This window comes from Octopus bimaculoides, chromosome 1, assembly GCF_046866305.1.
Source record: "Octopus bimaculoides isolate indiv1 chromosome 1, ASM4686630v1, whole genome shotgun sequence".
NCBI classification, from domain to species: domain Eukaryota; kingdom Metazoa; phylum Mollusca; class Cephalopoda; order Octopoda; family Octopodidae; genus Octopus; species Octopus bimaculoides.
In genome coordinates this window covers 112371837-112399728 of record NC_142928.1, presented here as the reverse complement: position 1 = coordinate 112399728, position 27892 = coordinate 112371837, and the positions used below count along the sequence as shown (strand labels likewise).

Genomic DNA, 27892 nt, shown 5'->3' with positions numbered 1-27892 from the left:
GGCGATGACTACGGACCGAGACCTTTGGAAATGGGCTGTGCGTGAGAAGACCCGGCAAGCCAAGTAAGATCGTTGCCAGTGCCCCTGGACTGGTTCTTGTGCGGGTGGCACATGAGATGCACCATTTTGAGCGTGGCCGTTGCCAGTACCGCCTGACTGGCTCCTGTAGGATTTTCGAGCGAGATCGTTGCCAGTGCCCCTGGACTGGCTTGTGCGGGTGGCACATAAAAGACACCATTTCGAGCGTGGCCGTTTTCGTGCGGGTGACACGTAAAAGCACCCACTACACTCTCTGAGTGGTTGGCGTTAGGAAGGGCATCCAGCTGTAGAAACTCTGCCAAATCAGACTGGAGCCTGGTGTTGCCATCCGGTTTCACCAGTCCTCAGTCAAATCGTCCAACCCATGCTAGCATGGAAAGCGGACGTTAAACGATGATGATGATGATGATGATGATATATATATATATATGATATATATATATATATGATATATATATATATATATATATATATATGATATATATATATATATATATGATATATATATATATATATATGATATATATATATATATGATATATATATATATATGATATATATATATATATATATATATATATATATATATATATATATATATATATATATGATATATATATATATATGATATATATATATATATATGATATATATATATATATATATATATATGATATATATATATATATATGATATATATATATATATGATATATATATATATATATATATATATATATATATATATATATATGATATGATATATGATATATCATTCCTCCGTTATTGCCTGGAGGACTATAATGAACAAGAGGGGGCTGAGCACTGAATCTTAGTGAACCCCTACTTGTACCCTGAATTCTTTGCTGTACTCATTACCAACCCTCACCTTACTGGTAGTATCCCCATACATAGCTTATACAGCTCTCATCAACCACTCATTTATCCATAGTTTTCACATTGACCACCAGAAAAGGGATCAGTGGACCCTGCCAAAAGCTTTCTCCAAGTCAACAAACACTAAGTCTTTGGCTATGTATCTCTCCTGCAGCTGCCTTACCAGAAATAAAGCATCAGTGGTGCTTCTCCTGGCACAAAATTAAACTGCATCTCATCTAGGCTAACTCTCTCCCTAATTAGCCGGGTTATGACTCTCTCCATAATTTTGATCACTTGATCTAACAATGTGACACCTCTGTAATTATTTCTATCGAACACGTCACCTTCACCTTTGTAGCAGTTGACTACAGTGCAACTACACCAATCATTGGGTATGACTCCTTCATGAACCACCTAATTTACAATACAGGTGACTAGACCAAAACCCTCACCACCAGATATTTTAAGCATCTCAGCGATGATTCCTGATGAGCTGGGGGATTTCCCTGTTTTTGTATCTTTAATTGCTTTATCTACAAAGGAACTGACGATTTAGGTAGCTGGTCCCTCAATTGGGTCAACATTTGGCAGACTCTCCTCCTCCCGTTCATTCTCAACATTCAGCAGTCTTTCATAATGGCATTTCCAAGCCTCTTTCTTTGCAAAATCATTAAATGCAAGTGCACCATCATCCATGTGGGCACATTTCTCTCCTATGATATCACAATTTTCTGTCACACACAGTCTTGCAAACCAAAACACTTCAGTTGTTTGGTCCTCACGTCACTGAACATGGGCAAACTTCTTTTCTGCTTCTCCCTTGACTAGATATACCTATCTCCTAGCTTCCCTTCTGGCTATCTGATAGTTTCCTGCTACCCCAAATCTTCCAGGCCTGTTTCTTTACTCTAATGGCCTTGTCTACCACATCGTTTCACCACCACGTTAACCTAGGTCTGGATGGGAGTAAGTTGTCCCACAAGAATTCCCAGTTGCCCTCTATGTCACAAGTCTGTAGCTCCTCTTCCCTCTCATCCAATTTCTCAATTGGGATGTCCCTAAATCTCTAACCATATGAAGGGTCTTTAAACTTCCAAATCCTTCTTTTCCAGATTGGTCTCCTTTTTGGCATCTTTCTGGCCTAGAATCTAAATCACTAATGACTAGTCTATGCTGGGAGGTACATTCTTCACCAGGGAGGGTCTTTGTACTTAAGAGCAACCATGCATCCCGCTGTCTGGTGAGAATGTAATTGACCTGGCTAGCACAGTTACCTGATTGGTTGGTTATCAGGTGGCTGGTTGGCTTCCTGAAGTTGGTGTTGCAGATCAATAGGTTATTTGCATCACACAGAACTCCAGTAGCTCCATCCCCTTTTCATTTCAGGGATCAATTCCATGGCCCCCATGAACACCACAAAAGACACCAGTCTGCTGTCAAACATGCTCACTGAAATCCCCAGCCACAAAGATGAGATCATTGTCACTCATCTTTGAGGTAGCCTGCAGAAGAATATCATAAAAAGTGGTCCTTCTGTTCATTTGGTAGGCCTGTTTGTGGGGCACAGACAGAGAAAATTGTTGCTGTACTATTCTGCAAGACTAGCCTGAGATTAAGCTCTCTATTGCACACTCTGACTACCTCTATGACCTTATTCACCCATTTCTCAGCAATACATATATATACAGACAATGGGAGAGAGAGATGGGTATGCTCAATAAAGAAAATACATAGTAATGCTCAAAGGATTTAAACTTCAAACTCTTTGTCCAATGCAAGCCCTACACTGTCAAGAATGGCTATATGAGGAGTCCACATCAAGCTGATATGGAGATAGTTGTGGAGATGAACACAGTTATACTTGATATAAATATTTTTATTCAGCCTGTCAACTAATTGTGACAAGAGTGATATTTCGCTCTATGTCTCTATATCAGTAATGGATGATTTGTCTTAGCATGTGATTGCTTGTGAATACTTACTACTGACAAAGACCCAAAAGGCAAAAATACGTATTTAGCAATGCAACAACTGGTGGTGGACAATTTTCATCTGTTATTGATATATTTCTATGTCTTTTTTTTAACATTATACATCTACAAGAGAGGTCACCACAAGACAAATACCATAGTTTAACAGGCTTTGAATAATATATAAATTTTACATATGATAAACAAACTGATCATCATCATCATTTAATATCCTTCTTCCATGCTGATATGGGATGGACAGTTTAACAGGAACTGGCAAGTCAACAGACAGTGCCAAGCTCTACTGTCTGCTTTGGCATGGTTTCTATGGTTGAATACCTTTCATAATGCTAACCACTTTACAGAGAATGCTGGGGGGGGGGGGAGGCTTTTACATGGCACCAGCAGCAGTGATGTCACTAAGTAGCTTGCAAGACAAGATCCCTCAACTGAGGTGGATGTAGTATTGAGGGAGATGGCTTTGTGCAAGATGATGAGAAGTTAGTGTAAGGATAGAAGAGATACAAGTCTAACTCAGTTGGAGAGAAAACTGATATGATGGTGAAGATGCAATGGGATGTACATTAAGTTACAGGGAGGTGTATATAGTGAAGTGGACCAAGGATTGGAGAGGGTAAGTGGGTGGATAAATTCATGACATTGCAAAAGAAGAATGGGAGATGGAGGAGAGGGGAAATGTGAGTGGGCACAGGTAGAGGGATGGTGTGTTAGAAGGATATGCTGTGGGGAAAGAGATTCAACAGGGATATATTGCACACAGGTAGGTTCACAAGGGAGAGTGGGCAAAAGAAGGGAGGGTAACAAAGTAAGTGGTGAAGACAACTGGGGGAGGGGAGGTGTTATGACAATGAAATGAGGTGGAGGTTTTTCACAGATAGATTGTGTGCAGGAGACATGGATATAAAAGACATGCCTTTAGGGCCTCATTTTTACTGAGATGAACAGCAAACTGTTTCAGTTCTTTGTCATCTCTTCTAAGACACAACATCTGAAGATCATTTTTCATCACTCCATCCCACATCTTCCTCAGTTTATCTCTTCCACAAATTCCCTCCACATTCAGAGATCGGCATTTCTCATCACATGGCCATACCAGCAGTCTCTCCTGCACACTATATTTGATGCCCCTTATACCCATTTTTTCTCTCAAAACATACTGTCATACATGCACACTGGCAATGAACATCCAGTGGAGCATGATGGCTTCATTTCATTCAAGCCTTTGCATGTACTCTGCATTCACAGCTCATGTTTCACTTAAATGTAGCATAGCTGTTCATACACAGGCATCATACAATCTGCCATTCACTATGAAGACCCTTTGTTACCAATACAGGTAATAGCTCACTGAATTTTGCCCAGCTGGTTCTAATTCTGGTAATTATGCTTTCAGAGTAAACTCCTTCACTACCAATTTGGTTGTCTAGGTAATACACCTGGGTATTTGAGGAAATCTACTTTCTAAGTGTTCTAAGAGCTTACTGTTCCTGCATATGTGTCACACAAAAGAATTTTTCTCTGTTAACCTTTTGTGCATCCACTGTACTTATGTGTCCATAGCTTGCATGGGTAACAGCGAATGGAATTTCTATATTTTTTCTATATATGGAACAGGGCTATTTCCCTGAAAGAATTAGTAATTTGTTTGTTTTCTTACCCCTTTTTATTCTGGTCCTTGCTTCCACACATATCTTTTTTCTCTAATTCTACTAGAAATTCAGCTGCAAGAACAAGGTCACTAGCACATTGGAGCTATCATGGGCAAAGTTTTAAATTCTTCAGTTACGTCCTGGAGGAATGTTATAAACAAGATGGGGGCTGAGAATTGCATGTGCATTTGACATGCATACACATACTCGTGTACTAAATTGACATTCACAAGGCAAGTTTACAGGCACACATTCCTACAAACATGCGTATGCTCAGTCACAAAAACAAGGAAGAGACTCGATTCAAACAAAAGAGCTTTGTAAATTTTGCTAGTGACCAGCTTGAATTCTGCGAAGGAAAAACGTAAGTAAATCTGAAAAAACATATTGACAAATGATTTATGAATGATAGGCGGAATATTTTTCTAAGGAAGGATTGTATAAAATTCCTTTAATCTTTTAGTTTGAAATTCATAGTTGTATCTGCTTTTCCATTATCAGTATGTGTTATAGTAAATTAACTCCCTTAGATAAGGGAAAGGTGGGTCCAATAATTTAAATGCAACCCGATTTTTTCTTTCCATACTGTATTTTTAAGCAATTTATTTTTATTGTAATACATGTAAAATTTTCGCATACATTTTGTAAAAAGTTGAAAGCAAAACAAAAACTGATGAAATAATCGCAATTTGTCTTTTGCAAGATGAACATTTCTACATTTCTAATTATCAAAATAGCTACTCATTTTTTTATTTTTATATTTATCCGTTCAAAGCAGATTTAAATACATTTTAATTTGGATTTAACAATAAATTTAACATTTTAATATATTCCCTTCAGTAACACATTTACTGATTCACTTGGCATGGAAACACCTTTCACGATGTTATAAAATTATATATTTTATCAAGTGCCAATTTTCAACACCTTTCATCTTAATTCAACAGTAAGTAAATATCAAAAGTTTAGGCCTACCTCAACTCTCTCCGTTCTGTTGTTTTCATTCCATGTGTTGATAGTATATATAATACAAGAAACAACAGGAGACATTTAAACGGAACATAGTCATGAAATAATGTCATTTCTAAAGTTTTTCTTTCTTTTCAATTTTCTTTTGTCGAAGCAAAGGAAGAGACAAAAGGATTGAATTGTTTTTAATTTACATTAAACTCCTAATGCCACGTCTGCCATGATGAAAAGCGTTCTCGCGTGATTTTAACCTAACGTTATTTTGATTCAAAAAGACACGTGTTTGTTCTGTTTACCACAAATCAAAAAAAAAAAAGAATTGTAAGATATTACTCTCCCTTTGCTTCATTTGCTATTATACTTCTAAATTTTTTTCATATGTAGCATAGATATGAACATCTTTTAAACATTGTCGTTTTATAAGATTTTGCTAGCAACTAAAGCGGTGACAAAAAATTTTAAAATTAGTCTAATAGGTGTAAAACAAGTTGCTGGGAACGAACATGAAGAAAAAAATGCCCACTCTCTTTCTTTCTTTTGTTGTCCTTCCTGTCAAATATATATATATATATATATATATATATATATATATATATTCTATCAGAATAATTTTTATTCATTAAGATAGAAGAAATACACATAAATATATATATATATATATATATACATAATATTTATGTGTATTTCTTCTATCTTAATGAATAAAAATTCTTCTGATAGAATAAATGGGTTAATAGGGAAAAGAACCAAGGTTCATGAACTTATCGATGAAAATCCACTGTCACATATACTATTGCACCGGTTAAATATGTGCTAATACTCTTTAACTCTTTTCCTTGTTTCAGTCATTTGACTGTGGCCATCCTGGAGCACCGCCTTTAGTCGAGCAAATCGATCCCAGGACTTAATCTTTGTAAGCCTAGTACTTATTCTATCGGTCTATTTTGCCGAACAGCTAGGTTACGGGGACGTAAACACACCACCATCGGTTGTCAAGCGATGTTGGGGGGGGGGGACAAACACAGACACACAAACATATACACACACATACATATATACATACATATATATATATATATATATATATATATATATATATATATATATATATATATATATATATATATATATATATATATATATATATATATATATGTGTGTGTGTGTGTGTGTGTATATATACACATATAAATTCACTCACAAGGCTTTGGTCGGCCCGAGGCTATAGAAGACACTTGCCCAAGGTGCCACGCAGTGGGACTGAACCCAGAACCATGTGGTTGGTAAGCAAGCTAATTACCACACAGCCACTCCTGCGCCTATATTATCTTTATTATTATTTTAACCTTAAACTTCGTTCAAATTGTATTTAAAACGATAATAATTTATTTATGCTGGTTTTTGTACATAATATACATGTTAGCATATATTATAATGGATGTAGGGATGATTATGGAATGTTTATTATTTTGATATTTTTAATAATATTTTTCTATCTTTACACAATAGGTATTTTATATAAATTCATTTGGTACTTATTGTTGGTTGATATATACATTTATTTTTTATTATTATTGTTGTATTTTGACCTGACGATTAGCTGTATTTTTTAATAGAATTTATTTTCGATAATTTTGATCGATTTAAATTTCCTTTCTAGTTGAAAATTAGTTATGAAACACGTGTAGTCATTTTATTATCTTTATCTTATGATACTTACTTTGCATTATATTATACTGATTTATTGTGCTTTTAATTATTAATTTTTCTATATGTGACAGTGGATTTTCATCGACGAGTTCATGAACCTTGGTTCTTTTTCCTAAAACTATATATTTATATATATTTTACTCTGTAAAGCTTAATTTAATTTCAATTTTTTATAAATTGATTTTGATTGAGTTCTTACCTGTAATTTTGTCCCTAATATTATTATTATATATATATATATATATAAATATAAGGAGCAAAAATACTGGAGATTCAGTAAACAACACGTGGTAAAATTATAGTTGAAAATATGTAAAGACAGATGAAAAAAAATGCCTTCGTTTCACATAGTTTAATATGTTTTTTATATAAATATATACATATTATATGGGTGTTGTAAAATCCAACCGGTTTTCGCTATTTAAATTAGCTTTTCAAGGGGCATTGTATAGTGATTAATGATTAATTCGCATGATGCGGGGGTTTCGCCATCTTGGCTGTTTGAAAAATAAGGAAGGGTTTAGGGAGTGAACCAAGGGAGGTAATGGGTGTCAAGGGGGATAACTGATTCCTTAAGATAGTTTTTTTAAAAGGTTGTCAGATTTGAATATTGAGGTGTGGTTTATATTTTTGAATGAATAAGTTCTCTTTATTTAGTCGTTCTTCTCCCTTTTCTGGACATCTTGATTTTAAAAAAGTCCAACAACCACGTCACAACTGACATTTACTACAAGCCAACAGACTCTAAGCAGTATCTCCCTTTCAGTTCATGCCATCCTAAACACACCAAAATAAATATTCCAAAAGTAAATATCATAAGATAAAGATAATAAAATGACTACACGTGTTTCATAACTAATTTTCAAATAGAAAGGAAATTTAAATCGATTAAAATTATCAAAAATAAATTCTATTCAAAACTACAGCTAATCGTCAGGTCAAAATACAACAATAATAGTAATAAATAAATGTATATATCAACCAACAATAAGTACCAAATGAATTTATATAAAATATTTATTGTGTAAAGATAGAAAAATATTATTAAAAATATCAAAATAATAAACATTCCATAATCATCCCTACATCCATTATAATATATGCTAACATGTATATTATATACAAAAACCAGCTTAAATAAATTATTATCGTTTTAAATACAATTTGAACGAAGTTTAAGGTTAAAATAATAATAAAGATATAATTAGTACATATTTAACCAGTGTAATAGTATATGTGACAGTGGATTTTCATCGATGAGTTCATGAACCTTGGTTCTTTTCCCTAAAACTATATATTTAGATATATATATATATATATATATATATATATATATATATATTTGATAGGAAGGACATGAAAAGAAAGAAAGAGACTTCGATATTATGCAAATAGAGGAATTTATCTGTAAAATTATGTGACACTTATTCAGTAGCCATGATAAAACTCCGAGTTTCGGATGCCAGGGTGGGAGCCCATGCCAACATCTCTTCAGTTATCCAGCCAATTGAAAATTCCTGTGAAAAATAAAAATATATATAGGCGCAGGAGTGGCTGTGTGGTAAGTAGCTTGCTTACTAAACACATGGTTCCAGGTTCATTCCCGCTGTGTGGCACCTTGGGCAAGTGTCTTCTACTATAGCCTCAGGCCGACCAAAGCCTTGTGAGTGGATTTGGTAGACGGAAACTGAAAAAAGCCCGTCGTATATATGTATATATATATGTATGTGTGTATGTGTTTGTATGTCTGTGTTTGTCCCTCCAACATCGCTTGACAACCGATGCTGGTGTGTTTACGTCCCCATAACTTAGCAGTTCGACAAAAGAGACCGATAGAATAAGTACTAGGCTTCCAAAGAATAAGTCCTGGGGTCGATTTGTTCGACTAAAGGCGGTGCTCCAGCATGGCCACAGTCAAAAGACTGAAACAAGTAAAAGAGTAAATATATATATATATATATATATATATTATTGTATATGTATATATAAAGGAGACCACTAGGTGGATGGCTAATGTGCTAGAAGAAAGTGATCTTCTTCTAGCACATTAGCCGTCCACCTAGTGGTCTTCTTTATATATACACATATATATGTGTGTGTGTGTGTATATATGTATATATATATATATATATGTGTGTGTGTGTTATATGTGTGTGTTCTTGATATTCGTTCAGAGCAAGTTGTTTTACATCTATTACACTATTTTTCTTTTGTTTCTTGGCTCCGGTGAGGCGTCTCAGAACATTCAGGATGTGAATGTTCCGAGTCCCGCCTCCGTTCGCGAGTGCACATTTTTTTTCTTCATATTCGTTCCCAGCAAGTTGTTTTACACCTATTAAACTAATTTTTTTTTATTCTCGTCACCGGGTCAAACGCTTTACATGAAAGAAAATTATCAGAGAACTTTCGTCTAATTCTTCCAAATCTTTCTGTTAAAACTATTGAAACCATTTATGGAGGATATTTTTTATCACAACAACTGGTTGCACACCACAAGGTTTAATGGAACCTGCTGAAGCAAGCCAGCATGCTCGCTAAGGGGTTGAGAAAGCCAAGCGCCCTCACGGGCATCACCTGACACCCAGGCTTGCCAGACATATTTTGATGAAAGTACCAGATTTAGCAAAATAAAAGTACCAAAATTTTAATTTGTTATATTTTGGCTATAAATCAACTGAAATGCATAATATATATTGTTTATAACATACAGGGCTTTATTTCAAAGTGAACTATACATATTTAGTGTACTTACTTTACAGTTAGAAAGTTGCATCGTCAACACTGAGGTTCCTTTTTACTGGATACTGGATGGTTTCCGTGTTGAAGCTCCTAGGAGCTTGTTCACAGGTCCTTTTCCACTAGTACACTTAATTTGTCCTATGTGGTACAACACTTCGACAGTTGTAGCTAATAGTAACAGATGGTCAAATTTTGCAGGAAGCTCCCTCCAGTAAGCCTCAAGCCTGTTCTTGAAGGCGTTGACTGATGGAGCTGCGACCACACTGTTTGGCAGACTGTTCCAGGTAGCGGTCACATGCTGTACGAAAAAGCAGCTTCTAATGTTGAGCCTGCACTGTGATCTTTTCCAATTTCAGGCTGTACCAATGTCCTTATCCTTCTTTTAATTTAGCACAAAGCTCTGCATCAGGTGTATAAGTTGTGCTGTTTACATCACAAAGAAGACTTTTTGAATGTAGCAGTGCATTGATTGTTTGGGTATGCAGTTTAAACCTATTCTTGATTTTAACGTTATTTAGGACTGCACTATTTTCTTGGCTGCAGCTGAAGAATGTGGTAATGATAGGAGTTGAAACATAAAGCATGATAGGACCGGATAACAAGCTTCATCTCCACATTTTTCCTTAGAAATTTTATATCAATAATTTTTGGGTTTGGTAGCTTCAGTTATGCCATTGTTATCTTGAAATTTAAGTTCTCTCCATTCTTTATTAAGAGCTTCAATCTGACTCAACTGAACAATATTTGGAAATTTGCATGCCGGAGAAACAATTGAACTTAGACCATTGAAATCATGAATACTAACTGGGTCTATTGTCTCTAGATGCTTCAAATTACAGAAGAAATCATGTGCAAAGAAGCACTGAAAAAATTCCTTCCCAAGGCGCACATAAAAATTTTATGTTTTCACATGAAATTGTTTCAGTTCAGCTGTGCTAATAGCTGATGCTTTCAACTTTTTTCTCATCTGTAAATTTCAGTTATGGGAAGGAACACTGATGGATGATTGATGTTAATTTCATGTAGCTCTTTATTTTTCACAATTTCTCTTTTAACAAAGTTTCTAAATATTCCCTTAACAGTACATGTAATAGATTTGTGCAGTTAGTGCATTCTATAGCTTTCTGATTGGAAATCTAAGTTCAACTTAGTAATATCTGGCAAAATATATGTTATAAATACATAATACATCTCTGTGATTGGATTTGTTAATGAGTTCAGCACATTTGAAGCTGCACTGTTGTTATCTTCAATAACAGCAGTAGTAAAGAATAACACTAGAGCAGGCCACTGTTCTAGTATTCATTTGACAACTTGTTCTAAAGATAGCCACGTTGTACAACTTACATGTGATAATTTATGTGGATTTGTTTGAATAAATGCCTGAAATTCTTCACATTCCTGCAGTCTCTTTTGGGCTATTTGAAAATTATGAATATTTGCTCCTAGCAAGTTGTAAAAATTAACACTTCCTTCTCCAAGCTTAGATTTGAAACCGAATCTAAGGATTCTGGGTCATCCAAACCACCACAATCAACTAGCACAAAAAAAAAGGTTTTCTTTGTCCTGTCAAAAAATGATAGATCATCTCCCTTTGACCTGTGACCATGGTCAACAGAGAGACAGACAGAAAGGCCTAGGAGGCAGACGAGAAAGACCTGCGATGCCAACAGACGGTTTTGGCTGACTGCAGAGACTGAGAGAAATGTTCGAATGAAGTTTCATGGTAGACTACTGTCTCAGCTGAACTACGTGCACACATACACACAAAAACATATTCAGTTCTGACATATCACCTCCACTTGTTTCTATTTCTAGCAATACGTAACAGTTGTCAACATTTGCATGTAATGAAGATTTGTGTACCAACGACAAATTAAGTCCAGTGAATAAATTATTTTAACTATGAATCGATGTCATTCATTTGTTTACTTCAAAGACATCCACATTCCTATCGCATCTGTTCAACATAACACATACTGATACACGCTTAATCACTACATTTGGTGACCCCGTCAAAGAATTGCAGCCTTCCCTTCAACCGGCTTCACCAACTTGATTGCATTCGGAAAAGGAAAACAATTTTTGTACTGCTTTTAAACTTTCCTTTTGGCACTACACTTCGTGATCCCATTGAAGAATCACAGCTTGCACATCACCCAGCATTGAAACAGAACTGAAAATTCCTGTGATTGATTGGCACACAATGGCTTCCCCAGAACAGAACCCAGTAGCAAACACATCCACAGTTCATTCCAGGCAGTGATTCCTTCCACCAATCCTTTCCTTTTGTTGTCCAGTGCTTACAGGCCCTGACAGAGCAGATACAAGCTCTATTGCTTGGTATACTACGTAAAACAACAGCTGATCGCATCGTTTTGGTAGACAGTCCCGAAGCCCAAGTGCTACCTGCAGCTCGCATAAAACATATTGATACCACCGAAAGTTTGGAATACGGGCGCAGAAATGCATGATCCCATGTTCGTTTTCATCATCTAATTCAGGAAACGACACAGCCAGGAATTGAATGCGACGGAAGTTCATGGCTTGCACCCACAAAGTCCTTGTTTTTCGTTTGCGATCATGTAACAGGCATGCGTTTCCTGGTTGACACCAGCGTGGAAGTCAGCATAATCCCTGTTTCCAGTTTCCAATACTTCAAGAAAAAGAAACGAGACAGCAGTCTGTCTTCAGGTAGTTAACCACTCACCCATTCCAAGCTATGGTGAACAGTCCCTAATGCTGAACTTAGGACTATGGCACACTTTCCAGTGGGTATTCATTATAGCTAAACTGCCGACCCCTATCTTAGGAGCCAATTTCCTGCATCATTTTGGTTTCCTGGTAAACATTAAACACAGGAGACTTGTCAACAGCACTACACAGCTCACTGTGCGCGGTATAATCGCTTGTATGGCCACAACCAGCCCAACTATTTTGTTAATGACAACTCGCCACAGTGCTGTCCTGAAAGAATATCCAGACGTTGCTCGACCAGTGTTCCATAGCCAGCCAATCAAACATGAAGTTACCCACCACATCAAAACCAGTGGTCCACCTGTTGCTGCAAGACCCAGAAGGTTACCATCTGATCGTCTCAAGGCCGTCAAGCGGGAATTCCAGCACATGCTTGACCTTGAAATCATCCACCCATCCAGCAACAACTGGTCCTCACCAATACACTGCGTTCCAAAAAAATCATTGACTGATTGGCGAGTTTGTGGTGATTATCGATCGCTGAACAACTGTACTGTAAGTGATGCATATCCTGTCCCCAATCTTCAAGATTTTTCTAGCTCGCTGCATGGAGCTCATATCTTTTCCAAGATCGACCTTGTGCGAGCATACAACCAAATCCCAGTGGAACCTGTGGACATCCCGAAGACAACAGTTACTACACCCTTTGGAATGTTTGAATTCCTGCATATGCTTTTTGGTTTACGCAACGTGGCACAGACATTCCAAAGGTTTATCATCATGGTTACTAGAGGTTTGCCTTTCATCTATGCCTACATAGATGACTTACTTGTGGCCAGTAGCTCAGACGAAAAATATGACCAACACCTGCACCTGCTATTCGAACGCCTGTGCAAATACGGTGTTGTTATCAACTCGTTCGGAGTTGCTTCCCTTCATTTTCTTGGGCACATCGTCAATAAAAATGGCATTTGCCCCCTTCCCGAGAAAGTCAAGGCCATCGTGGATTTTCCACCACCCACATCTCTCCGCAAATTAAGGGAATTTCTCTATTTAGTGAATTTCTTTCGCAGATTTTTACCTCACCTCGCTGAGATAGTGCAACCGCTCACAGATTTGCTACGTCAGCGAACTTGCAAAAGCATGGAAATTGCCCTGAATGAAGATTAGCTCACCTCTTTTGCTGCCCTGAAAAAGCATTATCCAACGCTACTATGTTGGTGTATCCGAAACCAGATGCCCTACTTCCAGATTTGCAGGTGTGCTACAGCAGCTTGTTGACGGCATATGGCAACCGCTAAGCGGTTAAAACATGTGGAAATGAAATACAGTACCTTCAGTCGGGAATTATTGGTGGCATACCAGGCTGTTAAGCATTTCCAACACATGCTAGAAGGTACCAATTTTGCCATATACAGCGACCACAAACCACTGGTATATGCATTTCACACCAAGCCAGATCGCCAAGAGAAATCTGCCACCTTGACTTCATATCACAGTATATGATGGATATACACCACATCAGAGGGATGACCAACTTAGCAGCCAATGTACTTTCATGCACACAGATCAATGCTATCCACACCACAGCTACAATTGATCTGGCACGTATAGCAGCTAACCAGGAGAATGATGAAGAACTTCTAAAGCTCCAGAATTCATCATCTCTGAAATTTCAGCATGTTTCACTACCATCATCTATGGCCCATATTTGGTGTGATATCTCCACTGGTCACCAATGCCCTTATATACCACAGAAACATCATTGAGAAGTTTTTTCTGCTCTACATTCTCTGTCACATCCTGGTATTCGCCCCACTCAAAAGCTGATACTGACCCATTTTGTGTGGACCAGTATCAGCAAGGATATCAGAGAATGGACCAAGTGCTGTGTCGCATGTCAAAAAGTGAAAATCTACCTGCACATAGAATCACCAATCGGTTCCTTTTCACAACCTGACACGCAATTTCAACACATTCACATTGACATCATGGGACCTCTGCCACCTTCGCAGAATTATACACATTTGCTTACCTGCGTGGATCATTTTTTGCGGTGGCCCAAAGCTTGACCCTTATCTGATACTTCAGCAGAAACGGTCGCCAAAGCGCTGATATCCCAATGGGTTTTGCATTTTGGCACACCCGCAACTATCACCACCAACAGAGGACGTCAGTTCAATTCCCACCTTTTCACCGAGCTGACTTGTCTCCTCGGATGTAAACACACCTGCACTACAGCTTACCACCCCACAACAAATGGTATGGCTGATCGCTTTCACTGCCAACTCAAGGCAGCTATAAAAACATCTTCAGACAGTTCTAACTGGTTGGAACATCTCCCTCTCATCTCCTTGGTATTCGATCCACAGATAAGGAGGAAGTTGGATATACTCCGGTTGAATTCGTCTATGGCACAGCACTCAGCTTACCTGGGCAGATGATCAAACCTGTTTCACCACAAGACCTTCCTGACTCAGCAAAATATGTGCACCAATTATGGACATCCATGTTGAATTTGTCCCCTGCAGCCCCTAGGCAACAAAACGTCACTTCAGATGTCTCAAAGGACATCAATACTTGGATTCGTGTTTTCGTGAGAAACGACAGGATACCATCTCAACTGCGGCCACCACAGTCCGGGTCCTACAAAGTGCTTAAAAAAGAACCTAAGTATTTTGTTCTCGATATTGGAGGTAAATGAAATACTATATCAGTTGATCATTTTAAAAAATCCTACATTGAGGAGGACTTGCTTTTAGTTTCCTCCATTTCTCAAATGGACTCAACAACTCCAGCAAACACCTCAGATTATGCACAACCCCAGCACACCAAATCAGGAAGAACAATTCGCTGGCCCGCAAGGTTTGTTCAAGTCTTTCGGGTAAGTTCAAACTCTTAAGCAACCCATCTCCTCAAATGAAATGCCTACATCAACATATAACCCAAATGACTGCATCACCCATATACAAACCAAAAGAAATCAATGAACATTTTGTATAAAAAAAAAAAAAACCTTTTCTACATGTACGAAAAACATTTTTATGAACATTGACTGAACATTTTACAAACGAACTTTTCTACGAACATTTTTCATTTTTCTGTCAATTCCTTATATGTACATACGTTTTGCTTTCTTTCAAAAATATTTTGTCTTCTTTTAAATGTTTTGCTCCCTGTATGCTTACACACACTTGCAACACTCACATTCTCATGTGTGCTATCACTTGATCTTTTGTATCACTGAAAGATACCTTGTCTCTATTAGACCTCTAGTGGGTCGAGTAATCAATAGACGCACATCTCTTTCAATGCGCCAACATGTTTCTGCCTGGGCACATATATGTATTGCTTACCATATTGCACACACCAACAGTGAATCTTTTTTGCTTCATATTTTTATACTTTTATTTCTTTCACGCCCCATGTTTTTGACATATATTCATTTGTCTGTTACACTGTGTAAATTTTTTCTGCATACACACAAAATAACATTTCCAATATCATTCAGTCTCTGTGGCTTTCTCATTAGAAGTGGGGTAGTGTAAAAATTAATACTTCCTTCTCCAAGCTTAGATTCGAAACCAAATCTAAGGATTCTGGGTCGTCCAAACCACTACGATCAACAGGTGCGAGAAAAGGTTTCCTTTGTCCTGTCAAAGTTGAGTAAAAATTCCTTGAATAAAAAGTATCTGTTACCTGACTGTTTCGGATTCTCTCAACTTCAACAAGAACTATGCTGACCAATTTTTACTCCTAAAGATGATGCAACAGTATAAAATGATCATGCAATACTTGCGATATCATGATTTCAAATGGTTAGTGAGAAAATAACAAGAAATCAGAAATTACTAATTTAACCCAGTTACAAATTTTTCCCCCACCTCACACCATCCTATTTTGGTTGTGAGGAGGCTATTATACTGAAGAGAGATCTTACTTGAATGCTTGCAATAGAAAATGCTACCACCAACGCCCCCCCCCCCCCGCTCCAGCATTGAATCTAAAACTATATGACTGCAAATTGAAATTGTTAACCTCATAGTCTTGCCTGTTCATTCCTAAGGTCAACCTTGATTGAGCAGGTCTATGATCAAAGGTCTTCTAACTAGCTTCATCCACTCTTTTACCTCAACCATGCAACTAAGACCATATCATCTAATGTGTACTTCCTTTTTTAAAGATAGTAAAGAGGAGTTGGGGGGGGGGGGGGTCTTTTTTTTTTCGTGGTCAGAGATTTGGCTATTCCTAGCAGATTAAGTGTAAAGGCTCCCTTCCTGAATCTGGAGAAATTTCTGTGCTCCTAGTAGTGAGACAGATATATTGAAGTGGGAGAAGAGTGGAATTTAGAAGCTAAGTTAACAAATGTAGTGTTGTTATTTACAGTAATGCAGCTTAACAAGAAAGATGATTACTGCTGTAAAGGAGTAAAATTCCTTGAGGTACATGGTTACTTAGCTAGAGGCAAGAGCAAGAGAAGGAGGGAGGGAGAGTAATCACGAATGAAGGAAAAACAGGTTTGTTGATATAGAGGATGTGGTGTTATGGGCTGTGATGAGCTGTGTGTTGTGGTGGAGAGGGGTGAGGCAAACAGAGGTGAAACCAGACCGGAAGGGCCAGACCGGAAGGGTCAGATCGGAAGTCGGCGATACGCGGTCGAAGGCTAGCACGTGGAGCAGTCAGAAAACAGCGACGTTACGAGAAAGACGTGTTCTGATCAGGAGCGATCGTGTACTCCGCTGCGGTCGGCAAGGTAAGGTCCAACGTTTCATTCTGTCCTTTTGCTTCTTGTTGTCTTCTTCCTCCATCTCACCACAGAGGAGATGCATGATTACTCAGCCAGAGGGAAGAGCAAGGAAAATTAAGAGAGAGAGTAGGAGACAGCAAGGAGAGGGATGGCAACAAGTACCAGGGTATACTTGTAAGTAACAGGGATCAGAGCATAGATGTAATGGGGATCAGGGATGATAGAGTAAGGAAGAGAGAGATGAATGGTGGTAGGGTATTGCTAAGAAGTCACAAGTAAGGAGTGGGGAATGCTGGTACTGGTGAGAACCTGGGTATATAGAGGGGAGGGAACAATGATACAGTGAGCATGCAGTGAGGACTGTATTGGGGAGTGGGAGATAATAATAGTGTATGAAGTGAAAATGTGAGGATGAGAAGAGAAACAGTTTGGGTAAGTGAGGTGTAGTTTGATTTGTTGGAGTAGAGAGTGTGAAAATTTTATTATGTGTGGGTGGAACACAACACTTCTAGAACTCAGGTTCACTGACGTGGGCAGGTTTTCTCTAGAACCTCATATCACCAGACATCTCTGTCCATTGTCATTACTTCTGTGAGCCCCAACATCCTGAGATCAATCCTCACCACTTCATCCCATGTCTTCCTAGGTCTCCTGCTTCCACAATTGCCATCCACTCTCAGTGATCAGCACTTCGTTATATAGCTGTCTTCATTCATATGCATCACATGTCCAAACCAATGTAGTCTCTGTTGCATGCTACATTTGATTCCTCTTATACCCAACTTTTCTCCCAATACATTTGTGCTTTGTCATTCATGCACACTGATGCTGCACATCCAGCAGACATACTGCCTTCATTCCTCTATGGTCTACACATATCCTCTGCATTCAGAGCCCATGTCTCACTACCATTCATACACAAACATCATACACTCTACCTTTCACTCTGAGAGAGTCCTGTTGTTGTCAACAGGGGTAGTAGTTCTCTGAACTTTCTCCACCCTATTCATATTCTAGAATACTTTCAAAGCATCTACTCCCATTGCTAATTTGGTTACCTGGGTAACAGAATCTATTGACTACCTCAAGAGAGCCTCCTGGACATTTGAGAGAATTTAAGTCCCATGTGCTCTTAGTGCTTATTGTTCCTGTACATCTGCCACAGACACAGGTGACCTTATCTGTTAATCTACCTTATGTTAATCTCTTATGTATCCATAGCTTATACTGGTTGCAGTGAATGGAATTACCACTCCTTTCCTACAAACTGAGCAGAGCCATTTACCTGATGGAAGGAGTCTTATCTGCTTTCTTGCTAACAACAATTTTGATCTTAGCTAGGTTAATTTTAAGGCCCATTGACTCCAGGTTTTGCTTCCATACCTGGAATTTCTTCACCAATTTTGCAATAAGAGTAAGGTTATCAGTGTATAGTAGTTCCTATGGGCATCCAGTTTTGAATTCCTCTTTTATGGCCTGGAGGACTATGATGAATAGAAGTAGACTAAGAACCCATAGCTGTATGCTAAATTCATCACCGTATTCATGACCAACTTTCACCTTACTGACAGGACCTCTGTACATGGCTTGTATGGCTTTAACAAGCCACTCCTCTACTCCTAGCTTCCTAAGAGAGACCACCATATAATAGTGTGGGACTCTGTCAAAAGCTTTCATCAGGTCAACAAAAGCTAAGTACAGTGGCTCACTTTTGGCCAAATACTTTTCCTGCAGCTGTCTCATTAGAAAGATGGCATCTGTGGTACTCTTCTCAGGTATAAAATGAAACTGCATTTCATCTAATTTAATTCTATGCCTAATTAATTGAGCTATAACTCTCTCTGTAACTTTCATGACTTAGTCCAGCAGTTTGATACTTCTTTAGTTATTTTCTATCTAAGGCACCACCTTTAACTTTGTAGCAGCTAACTATAATACTACTACACCAGTCATTGGGGATGATGCCTTCTTGAATAACCTGATTAACTATGCAAGTGACTAGGCTGCCAGAGATTTTTATCATCTTGGCCATGATACCCGATACTCCAGAGGCTTTTCCTGTCATATTCTTAATTGCCTTATCTATTATTCTATTATCAACTCTGATGGCTGATCTCTCAATCAGTTCAATATTTTAAAGACTCCCCTTCCATTCATTTTCCACATTTAGTAACCTTTCATAGTAGCACTTCCACACATCTTTCTTCTCTGAGACACTAATTCCAAGCATACCATTATTCATTCACACACATTTCTCACCCACCACATCTCTATTCTCTCCAACTCGCTGCTTTACAATCCTGAACACCTCATTCCTCTGATCCTCATGCTATAGAACATTGGCAAATCTCTTACCTTCTGCTATTCCTTTAGCTACATAGACCTGTTGTCTAGCTTCCCTTTTGGCTATCTGATATAATTCTCTGTTTCCACCATTTTTCTAGTCTTTCCAGGCGTGTCTCTTTGCTGTGGCACTGTCTGCCTCCTTGTTCTACCACCATGTAACCCTCTGCCTCCCTGGCACTTTGCACCAGCCACAGATTTGCTCCGAAATTCTCAGTAGATTGTCCCATAAGAACTTCCAATTGTCCTCTAAGCTATATGTCCTTACTTCCTCCTCTTTTTCGTCAGAGGCTTCCACAAGAATATCTCTAAATTTCTGATGGTTTGCTGGGTCTTTGGGCTTCCATAATCTTCTTTCCAATTGTGATTTACTTCTCCAAGCTTTTCTAGACCTAATTCTTTGTTGGGTTGCACACTCTTCACCTGGGAAAGACTTTGCATTTGTGAACATCTGCCTATCTCATTGCCTGGTGAGGAGGTAATTGATCTGGCTTATGTGCCCACCACCAGACTGATAAGTGATTAAATGGCTGGCTGGTTTTCTAAAGTTAGTGTTGCAGATCATGAGATCATTTGCATCGCAGAACTCCAGTCGCCTTGTTCCCTCCACATTCCTAGGGCCAAAGCCATAACCACCATGGAATCCATGGGATTACTGATCTACATGCCCATTAAATTCGCTAGCTACAATAATGAAGTCTCTGTCATTTATCATTGGTAGTCTGCAGGACCATAGAATTGGTCCTAGTCATCACCTAGCCCAGCCTGTGGAGCATAGGCAGCGATAAATGTAACTTAATTTATCAATGATAAGTCTTAGCTTAATAACCCTATTGCATACTCTGACTACCTCAGTTACCTTATCTACTAACTATTCTGCTAAGAGTATGCCCACACTACCCACTCTATCACTCCTGCCTATCCAGCAGAATTTGAACTTCATGGGGAATCTAGCAGAGACTTCTTTCCATCTCACAAGATTACCTTTAATATGTTTATTAATTTTTATTCTGCATGTAGAAGTGGAGTGAGTTTGTCTACACAATTGAGTTTGTGCAAATATGTTGATATGTGTGTGTGTTTATGCAAGTAAATCTATCCAAACCCTGTGTGTGTGTGAGCTTGAAAGGGAAGAAAATGGCTAGTCTGTAAATGACTTTGTTACTCATTGTTTGGTGATTAAAACCCATTTCATTTGTCCAATAAAATAATATAGCATAAAATAATGCTATAGCATAGTTTGTAATGAAACAAAGGAATCACAACACTTCTTTGTTGAAGTGAAAACCCCCATGGCATTTAATGAATTACAATGCTAAACATTCTAGATATAAATTTCTAAATATAAATTTAAGGACAATATTAGAAAATTTTAAATTAAAGCATTAAAGAAACAGGTACAAGAGTACTAAATAAAGGTAGTGTAAACATGTTAAACATTCTGCAAATTATTCTGATGGAATCTTTTTGAAATAATACTTCCTGGCATTTACTTGCAGAGCAATAATGAGTTAAAGAATTGCTAATGATATAAAGGTAGTTCAATAGAAGAATTATCAAAGTTCAGTTAATTTCCACTAGCTAGCACTGAAGCATCATATTCAGTTCAAACTGTAATATTTACATGTGTTGATAAAGACTTATATGTTACTGAAGAAATGCTTTGCAATCAAAGATACTATGACAGGAAACAATATCTATGAAGAAGTATCGCAAGACTTAGTAAGTTCAATTTCTCCTTTGAAAGATTCATAGATGTATCAACATACAGTAGTCCTGAAGTGGTTGTGCCTGAAACAAGCATTTATAGTGGAATCCTTGAGCACCATTTTTATTTGGACTAATAACAAAAGCAATATTCTGTAAGCCATTTTGCCTATATAAAGCCAAATCAAGTTGTGTTATTCTCTTTCTTACAGATGTTAGTAGAAGTACATAGGATAGAATTGAACTTCATTCACTTACATTTTCAGTTATCTTAAATGACAAGATGTGTTAAGCTGAACAAGAAATTATTTTGACATTTTCTTTCCCCACTAGGTTAAAAATAAGTATATTATCTTTCCCTGTTTATAAGTCATTATTTGCTTGTACATATGTGATACTCAAAGGGAACTTTAACTATATGTCTTTTATTTATCATTATTTCTGTAATAGTGAATTACAAGCATGTATAGATATTTCCTACAACACCTGAGGTTGTATATTCTGTACATCTAATATTTTACTATTGTTATGTATTGGAACTTGTTAATTGACTATACATGAAACACTATCTTAATATGTATGGTATTTTTACTGTATACATTGCTTCATATTTCAACCTGTATTCACAACCTTTGTAAGAACACTTGTTGCTTAACTGTTTTTAACTCTAGTGTCACTTAGACTAGAATAAGTGATAAAAGAAAACTGATATATGTAATTTTATTGTTGTAATATCTACAAACTTTATTTTCTACTAACAAATAGCCATGTTTTCTTATTGAACATATATTTTCTCTAATAGACAGCATAGCATGTGCTTACAAGTGATTACAAGAAAATGGTGACAAGAAGTTGTTCAACATAGGCGCAGGAGTGGCTATGTGGTAAGTAGCTTGTTTACCAACCACATGGCTCCAGTTTCATTCTCACTGTGTGGCACCTTGGGCAAGTGTCTTCTACTATAGCCTCAGGCCAATCAAAGCCTTGTGAGTAGATTTGGCAGACAGAAACTGAAAGAAGCCTGTCTATATATGTATGTGTGTATATGTTTGTGTGTCTGTGTTTGTCCCTCCAACATCGCTTGACAACTGATGCTGGTGTGTTTACATCCCCGTAACTTAGCGGTTCAGCAGAAGAGACCGATAGAATAAGTACTAGGCTTAGAAAGAATAAGTCCTGGGGTCGATTTGCTCGACTAAAGGCGGTACTCCAGCATGGCTGCAGTCAAATGACTGAAACAAGTAAAAGAATATATCTAAATGTTACACAGATATCATACAAGGCAAATTTCAATATTGAATACCTACAACAGAATAATCTGTCCTTTACACCATACAACATTGACTGATAGATGATATACCCCACAATATACATTGACTAATGGAAATAGTGATTGGTTTCTAAATTGTTCTACAAGGATATGTTTACAAGTTCATCAGTATTTTCTACATTTTATAATGTTTTGTTAGGGACGGAAAGGTAGTGCCAATGACTATTTTGCTTTCATTATCAGAGCCTCTAAGACTGGTGGAGGAATTAAAGAAGTTATCCTCAAATTGGAGATCTGGCCCAAATGCTTGCTGCAGTGTGAACTTTGCGAAAGGCACCCAAGGAAAAAGTGGTGACATTAATCTGGATGCTAGTTTAAATATATCCCTTAAGAATCCAGAACACAAAGTGTTTGAACAGTCACCTAAATGCATCTTGTCTGATACTTTTACAATCCCACCAATCCTGTGCATTTAACTGGTATTTTATTTATCGACCACAGGAAAATAAAATGCAAAAGTGCCCCCACCGACCCCCACCCTTTTCAACTTAGAACGTAAAGAACTGGAACAAATAGAGCAAGGTATTTTGTCTGATACTCTAATGGTTCTTGATAATAATGATGATGATGATGCTAACCCCTTGACAGTAAAGGATAAACTGAATACCTAAAAATATAAAAAAGCAATGTCTCCAGAGAAAAGTATACTGGATTGGTCAATGACTGGGTCAACAAGGGCTACAGCCTCCAAGAAGGAAACTGCCTGAGGTTGAAAAGTCTGCAGCTGAAACATGCTCTTTATCAAATATGGACTTGAACCCAAGCCCTCTAAGTTCAGCAGCACATGGAAGATAAAAATCTAAACATAACAAATGAGTATAAAGAAGTGATATATGCATTCATATAAATTCTTTTAGGTTATGGGGGGAAAGAAACCAGAAATAAGATCAAATATGAATGAAAACAAACTTACGAATGTAAGAGATATTCATAGGAACAAGTGACTGACAGATGCAGAGTGAAATGAAATCAAGAGGTAAGTTGAAAAAGATTTTAAAATATCAACATCAGGAAAGGTTGAAAATAAATGTGTGACTGAAGAGAAACCACAAAACCCAGGGACCAAGTTATCATCAAAAGAAATTTCACAAAAAACTGAAATTATCAGAAATATAATTGCGGGTTCAAGCTGAAAGATAGATTAACAATATGGAAGAGAATACTTTTACTTATGAGCATAAAGATTGAATACTACAAATAAAACAAGAAATTCTCAATGAATGTGTGTTTGTATGTATGAGTGTGTACTCATGTAGACATACAAATGCTACTGTGGTTTTAATTATTTTTTGTTCCTTCTTTTTTGTTTAAATAGTGTACACACACATCTATTCTTTCTCCTTCTCACCATGATAAAATTGTGTCTTATTGTTTTCATCACCATCACCATCATCATCATCATTTAGCTTCTGTTTTCCATGGGCTGGATGGTTTGACTAGGACTGGTAAGCTGGAGAGCTGTACCAGGCTCCAGTCTGATTTGGCTTGATTTCTATGGCTGGATGCCCTTCCTAACACTAACCACTCCAAGAGTGTAGTGGGTGCCTTTCATGTGTCACCAGTATGGGTGCCTTTTACATGTCACTGCCACTGGCCATGACTATGATTTCACTTAGTTCGATGAGTCTTCTCAAGCACAGTAAATCGCCAAACATCTTGACCACTTGAAACCCAACATCCAAAGATCATGCTTCATCACCTTGTCCCATGTCCTCCTCAGTCTACCTCTTCCACAGGTTCCCTCCACAGTTAGAGATCAGCACTTCTTTACACAATTGTCTTTGCCCATAAACACCACATGACCATACTAGCATAGTATTTCCTTTTGCACATCACGTTTTGATGTCCCTTATACCTAAATTTCTCTCAAGATGCTTATATTCTGTTGTACATGCAAACTGTCATTGTACATCCAGTGAAGCATACTAGATTAATTTCTTTCAAGCCTTCACATGTCCTTTGCAGTTATAGCCCATGTTTCACTGCATAGCTGTTCACACACAAGTATCATACAATCTGCCTTTCAATCTGAGGGAAAGTCCTTTTGTTACCAACAAAAGTAGAAGCTCCCTGAACTTTGTCCAGCTTGTTCTTATTCTAGCAGCTACACTCTTAGAGCATCCACCTCCACCGCAAACATGGTCACCCAGATAATGGGAGCTGTCAACTACTCTTGAGTATTCACCACTGGCATTTGATGAAGTCTGTTTTATGTACATTTCTAGTGTTTATTGTACTTCTACATCTGCTACACACAATGACTACTTTCTGTTAACCTTCCTTGCACCTCTTACGTATTCATAGCTTGCTTTAGGTACACTTTATGAAGTTTCTACCTATGCCTTTTCTACATATCAAGCAGGGCCATCACTTTGATGGGATTTGTGATTTGTCTGTTTTCCTACTTATTAAGACTTTGGTCTTTGCTAAATTGATTCTAAGGCCTTTTGATTCCAGACCTTGCTTTCACACCTGAAATTTCTTCTCTAGTCCTGGTAGTGATTCAGCTATAAAAACAAAGTCATCAGCACAGAGGAGCTCTCAAGGACAGCCCATCTTAAATTCATCTGTTATTGCCTGGAGGACTATGATGAACAAGAGGGAGCTGAGAACTGATCCTTGGTGAACTCCTACTTGTACACTGAATTCATTGTTATACTCATTGTCAACCCTCATCTTACTGAGAGCATCCCTGTGCATGGCTGATACATCTCTCACCAACCACTCATCTATCCCTGGTTCTGCATTGATCACCAGATAAGGGAGTAGAGGACCCTGCCAAAGGCTGTCTCTATGTCAATAAAAGCCAAGTACAGAGGTTTGTTTTTAGCCAAGTACTTCTCCTTGAGCTCCTTTACAGGAATATAGCATCAGTAGTGATTCTCCCTGGTACAAAACCAAACTGCATTTCATCTACACTAATTCTCTTCCTAATCAGTTGAGCTATGACTCTCTCTGTAATTTTCATCACCTAGTCCAACAATTCGATATCTCTGTAATTATTTCTGTCTAAGGTGTCACCTTTACCGTTGTAGCAGTTGACTATGGTGTTGCTGCACCAGTCATTGGGTATGACTCTCATGTGTACAACCTGATTTACTATACAGGTAACTAGACCATAACACACACCACCAGATATTTTAAGCATCTCAGTGGTGATTCCTGATGGGCCAAGGGCTTTACCCATTTTCATATCCTTCATGGCTTTATCTACCAAGCTACTATATAATTGGATTGCTGGTCTCTCTGTTGGATCCATGTTAAGCAGACTCTCCTTCTCCCATGAATTCTCTACATTTAGCAGCCTTTCATAGTGGCACTCACAAGCCTCTTTCTTGACAGAGTCACTAACTACAAGTGAACTATCATCCATGCAAATGCACTTCTTTCCTACATCAAAATTTCCTCTGATACACTGTCTTGCCAAAATACTTCAAGCTGCTGGTCTTCATGCCACAGAACATTGGCAAACTCCTTCCTTTTTGCTTCACCCCTGGCTAAGTATGCCTGCCTCCTAGCTTCCTGATATAGTTCCTTGCTACTACCACCCTTCCAGTCCTTCCAGGCTTGTTTCTTTGTTCTAATGATCCTATCAACTATACTGTTCCACCAACATGTCACCCTAGGTCTGGCTGGGACTCCACAAATCTGTTCTGTGTCTCTTTGCAAGTTGTCTCATAGGAACTTTCAGTTATCCTTTTTTTACATATCTGTAACTCCTCAGTAAATGCTTCAGCTAGAACATCTCTAAATCTCTAACTATTTAAAGGATACTTGAACTTCCAGATCCTTTTACAAACCAACTTGCTTCTTGGAACTCTTGCCTGTAGTCTGAAGTTATTAATGACTAACTTATGCTGAGGGATACATTCTTTGCCTGGGAAAGTTTGCATTTATGAGCAACCATGAATCTTGCTTTTTGGTGAGAATGTAGTCCATCTCACTTGCATGGTTACCAGACTTATAGATTATCAAGTGACTGACTTATTTCCTGAAGTTGGTACTGCAGATCACTAGGTCATTCACTTCACAGAACTCCATCAGCCTTGTTTCCTTCTCATTTCGGGAACCAATTCCATGAACCCCATGTACTTCATGAAAGACACCCAGGTGCTGCTCAACATATCCATTGAAATTACAAGCCATGAAGATAAGGTTACTGTCATTTGTCTTTGGGGCAGCCTGCAAAAGAGTGTCATAGAAGTGGTCCTTTTGTTCATTTAGCAGACCTGGTTGGGAAGCATAGGCAGAGATGATTGCAGCTGTGCTACTTTGAAAAACTAGTCTAAGTTTAAGTACTTCTTCACATACTCTGACTACCTCAATCACCTTATTGACTGATTTCTCTGCTAAAAGTATGTCCACATCTACCTCATCACTGTTTTTTCCCCTAGAATAGTCTATAACTATACCTTTTGTCTGTGAGGAACCTGGTTGAAGATCCCTTCCACCTTACTTCTTGAATGCACCACACATCAATACATCTCTGTTCAAGCATCTCAACAATCTCATCAGACCTACCTTTCAATGTGCTTACATTGACATTGCCAACTCTGAGGAAATGTAAAGAGAAGCAGGTGGTAACATGGTGGGAGAGGGAACTGACTTTCAGCATCTAAAATGAAGGTTCTAATGAGCATTTGCCAACAGACATGTCATAACAGTTGTCCTCATATTTAATCTATCATCATTCATGTCACACTTGCTGCTTCCACTGGAAGTGGGTGTCATACAAGCATTCATACAAGCAATGTAAGTACAGATTCAAATAAATACATGAAAAATAAAATGAAATAGCTAACTGGTTAATTATTGTTGCCCCCATTGGAGGTGGGTGCTATATACCAGCATTTGTACTAGCAATGTTAATACAAATACAAGTAAATGAATAGGTTAAATAGATAAATAGAATAAAGGTAGTTAATTCATTATATATAGAGTTAATTGGCTGATTAATTAACTAAGCAATAATCTTTGGTGTAAAGTAACAAGCTACAGCATTTGTATTACAGCAATGTGGGTAACACTACTGGTAGTGGTTGGGGTGCAGAGAAGAAAGGTTTCCAAGAGGGGTTCTGGTACAGAAGAGAGGT

At 37.8% G+C, this 27892-nt stretch overlaps 1 protein-coding gene across 2 annotated transcripts in view; it reads right to left on the bottom strand.

Annotated features, from left to right (window-relative positions):
- The window catches only part of LOC106874050 (ER degradation-enhancing alpha-mannosidase-like protein 3), a 465143-nt gene extending 459375 nt beyond the window's left edge, over nt 1-5768 (bottom strand). For both annotated transcript variants that reach the window (XM_089356169.1, XM_089356161.1), the window contains exon 1: nt 5533-5768. In XM_089356169.1, coding sequence (XP_089212295.1) covers nt 5533-5639 — 107 coding nt within the window. In that variant the 5' untranslated portion in view covers nt 5640-5768. The remainder of the gene's footprint in view (nt 1-5532) is intronic.
- Between the last annotated feature and the right edge of the window lie 22124 nt (nt 5769-27892).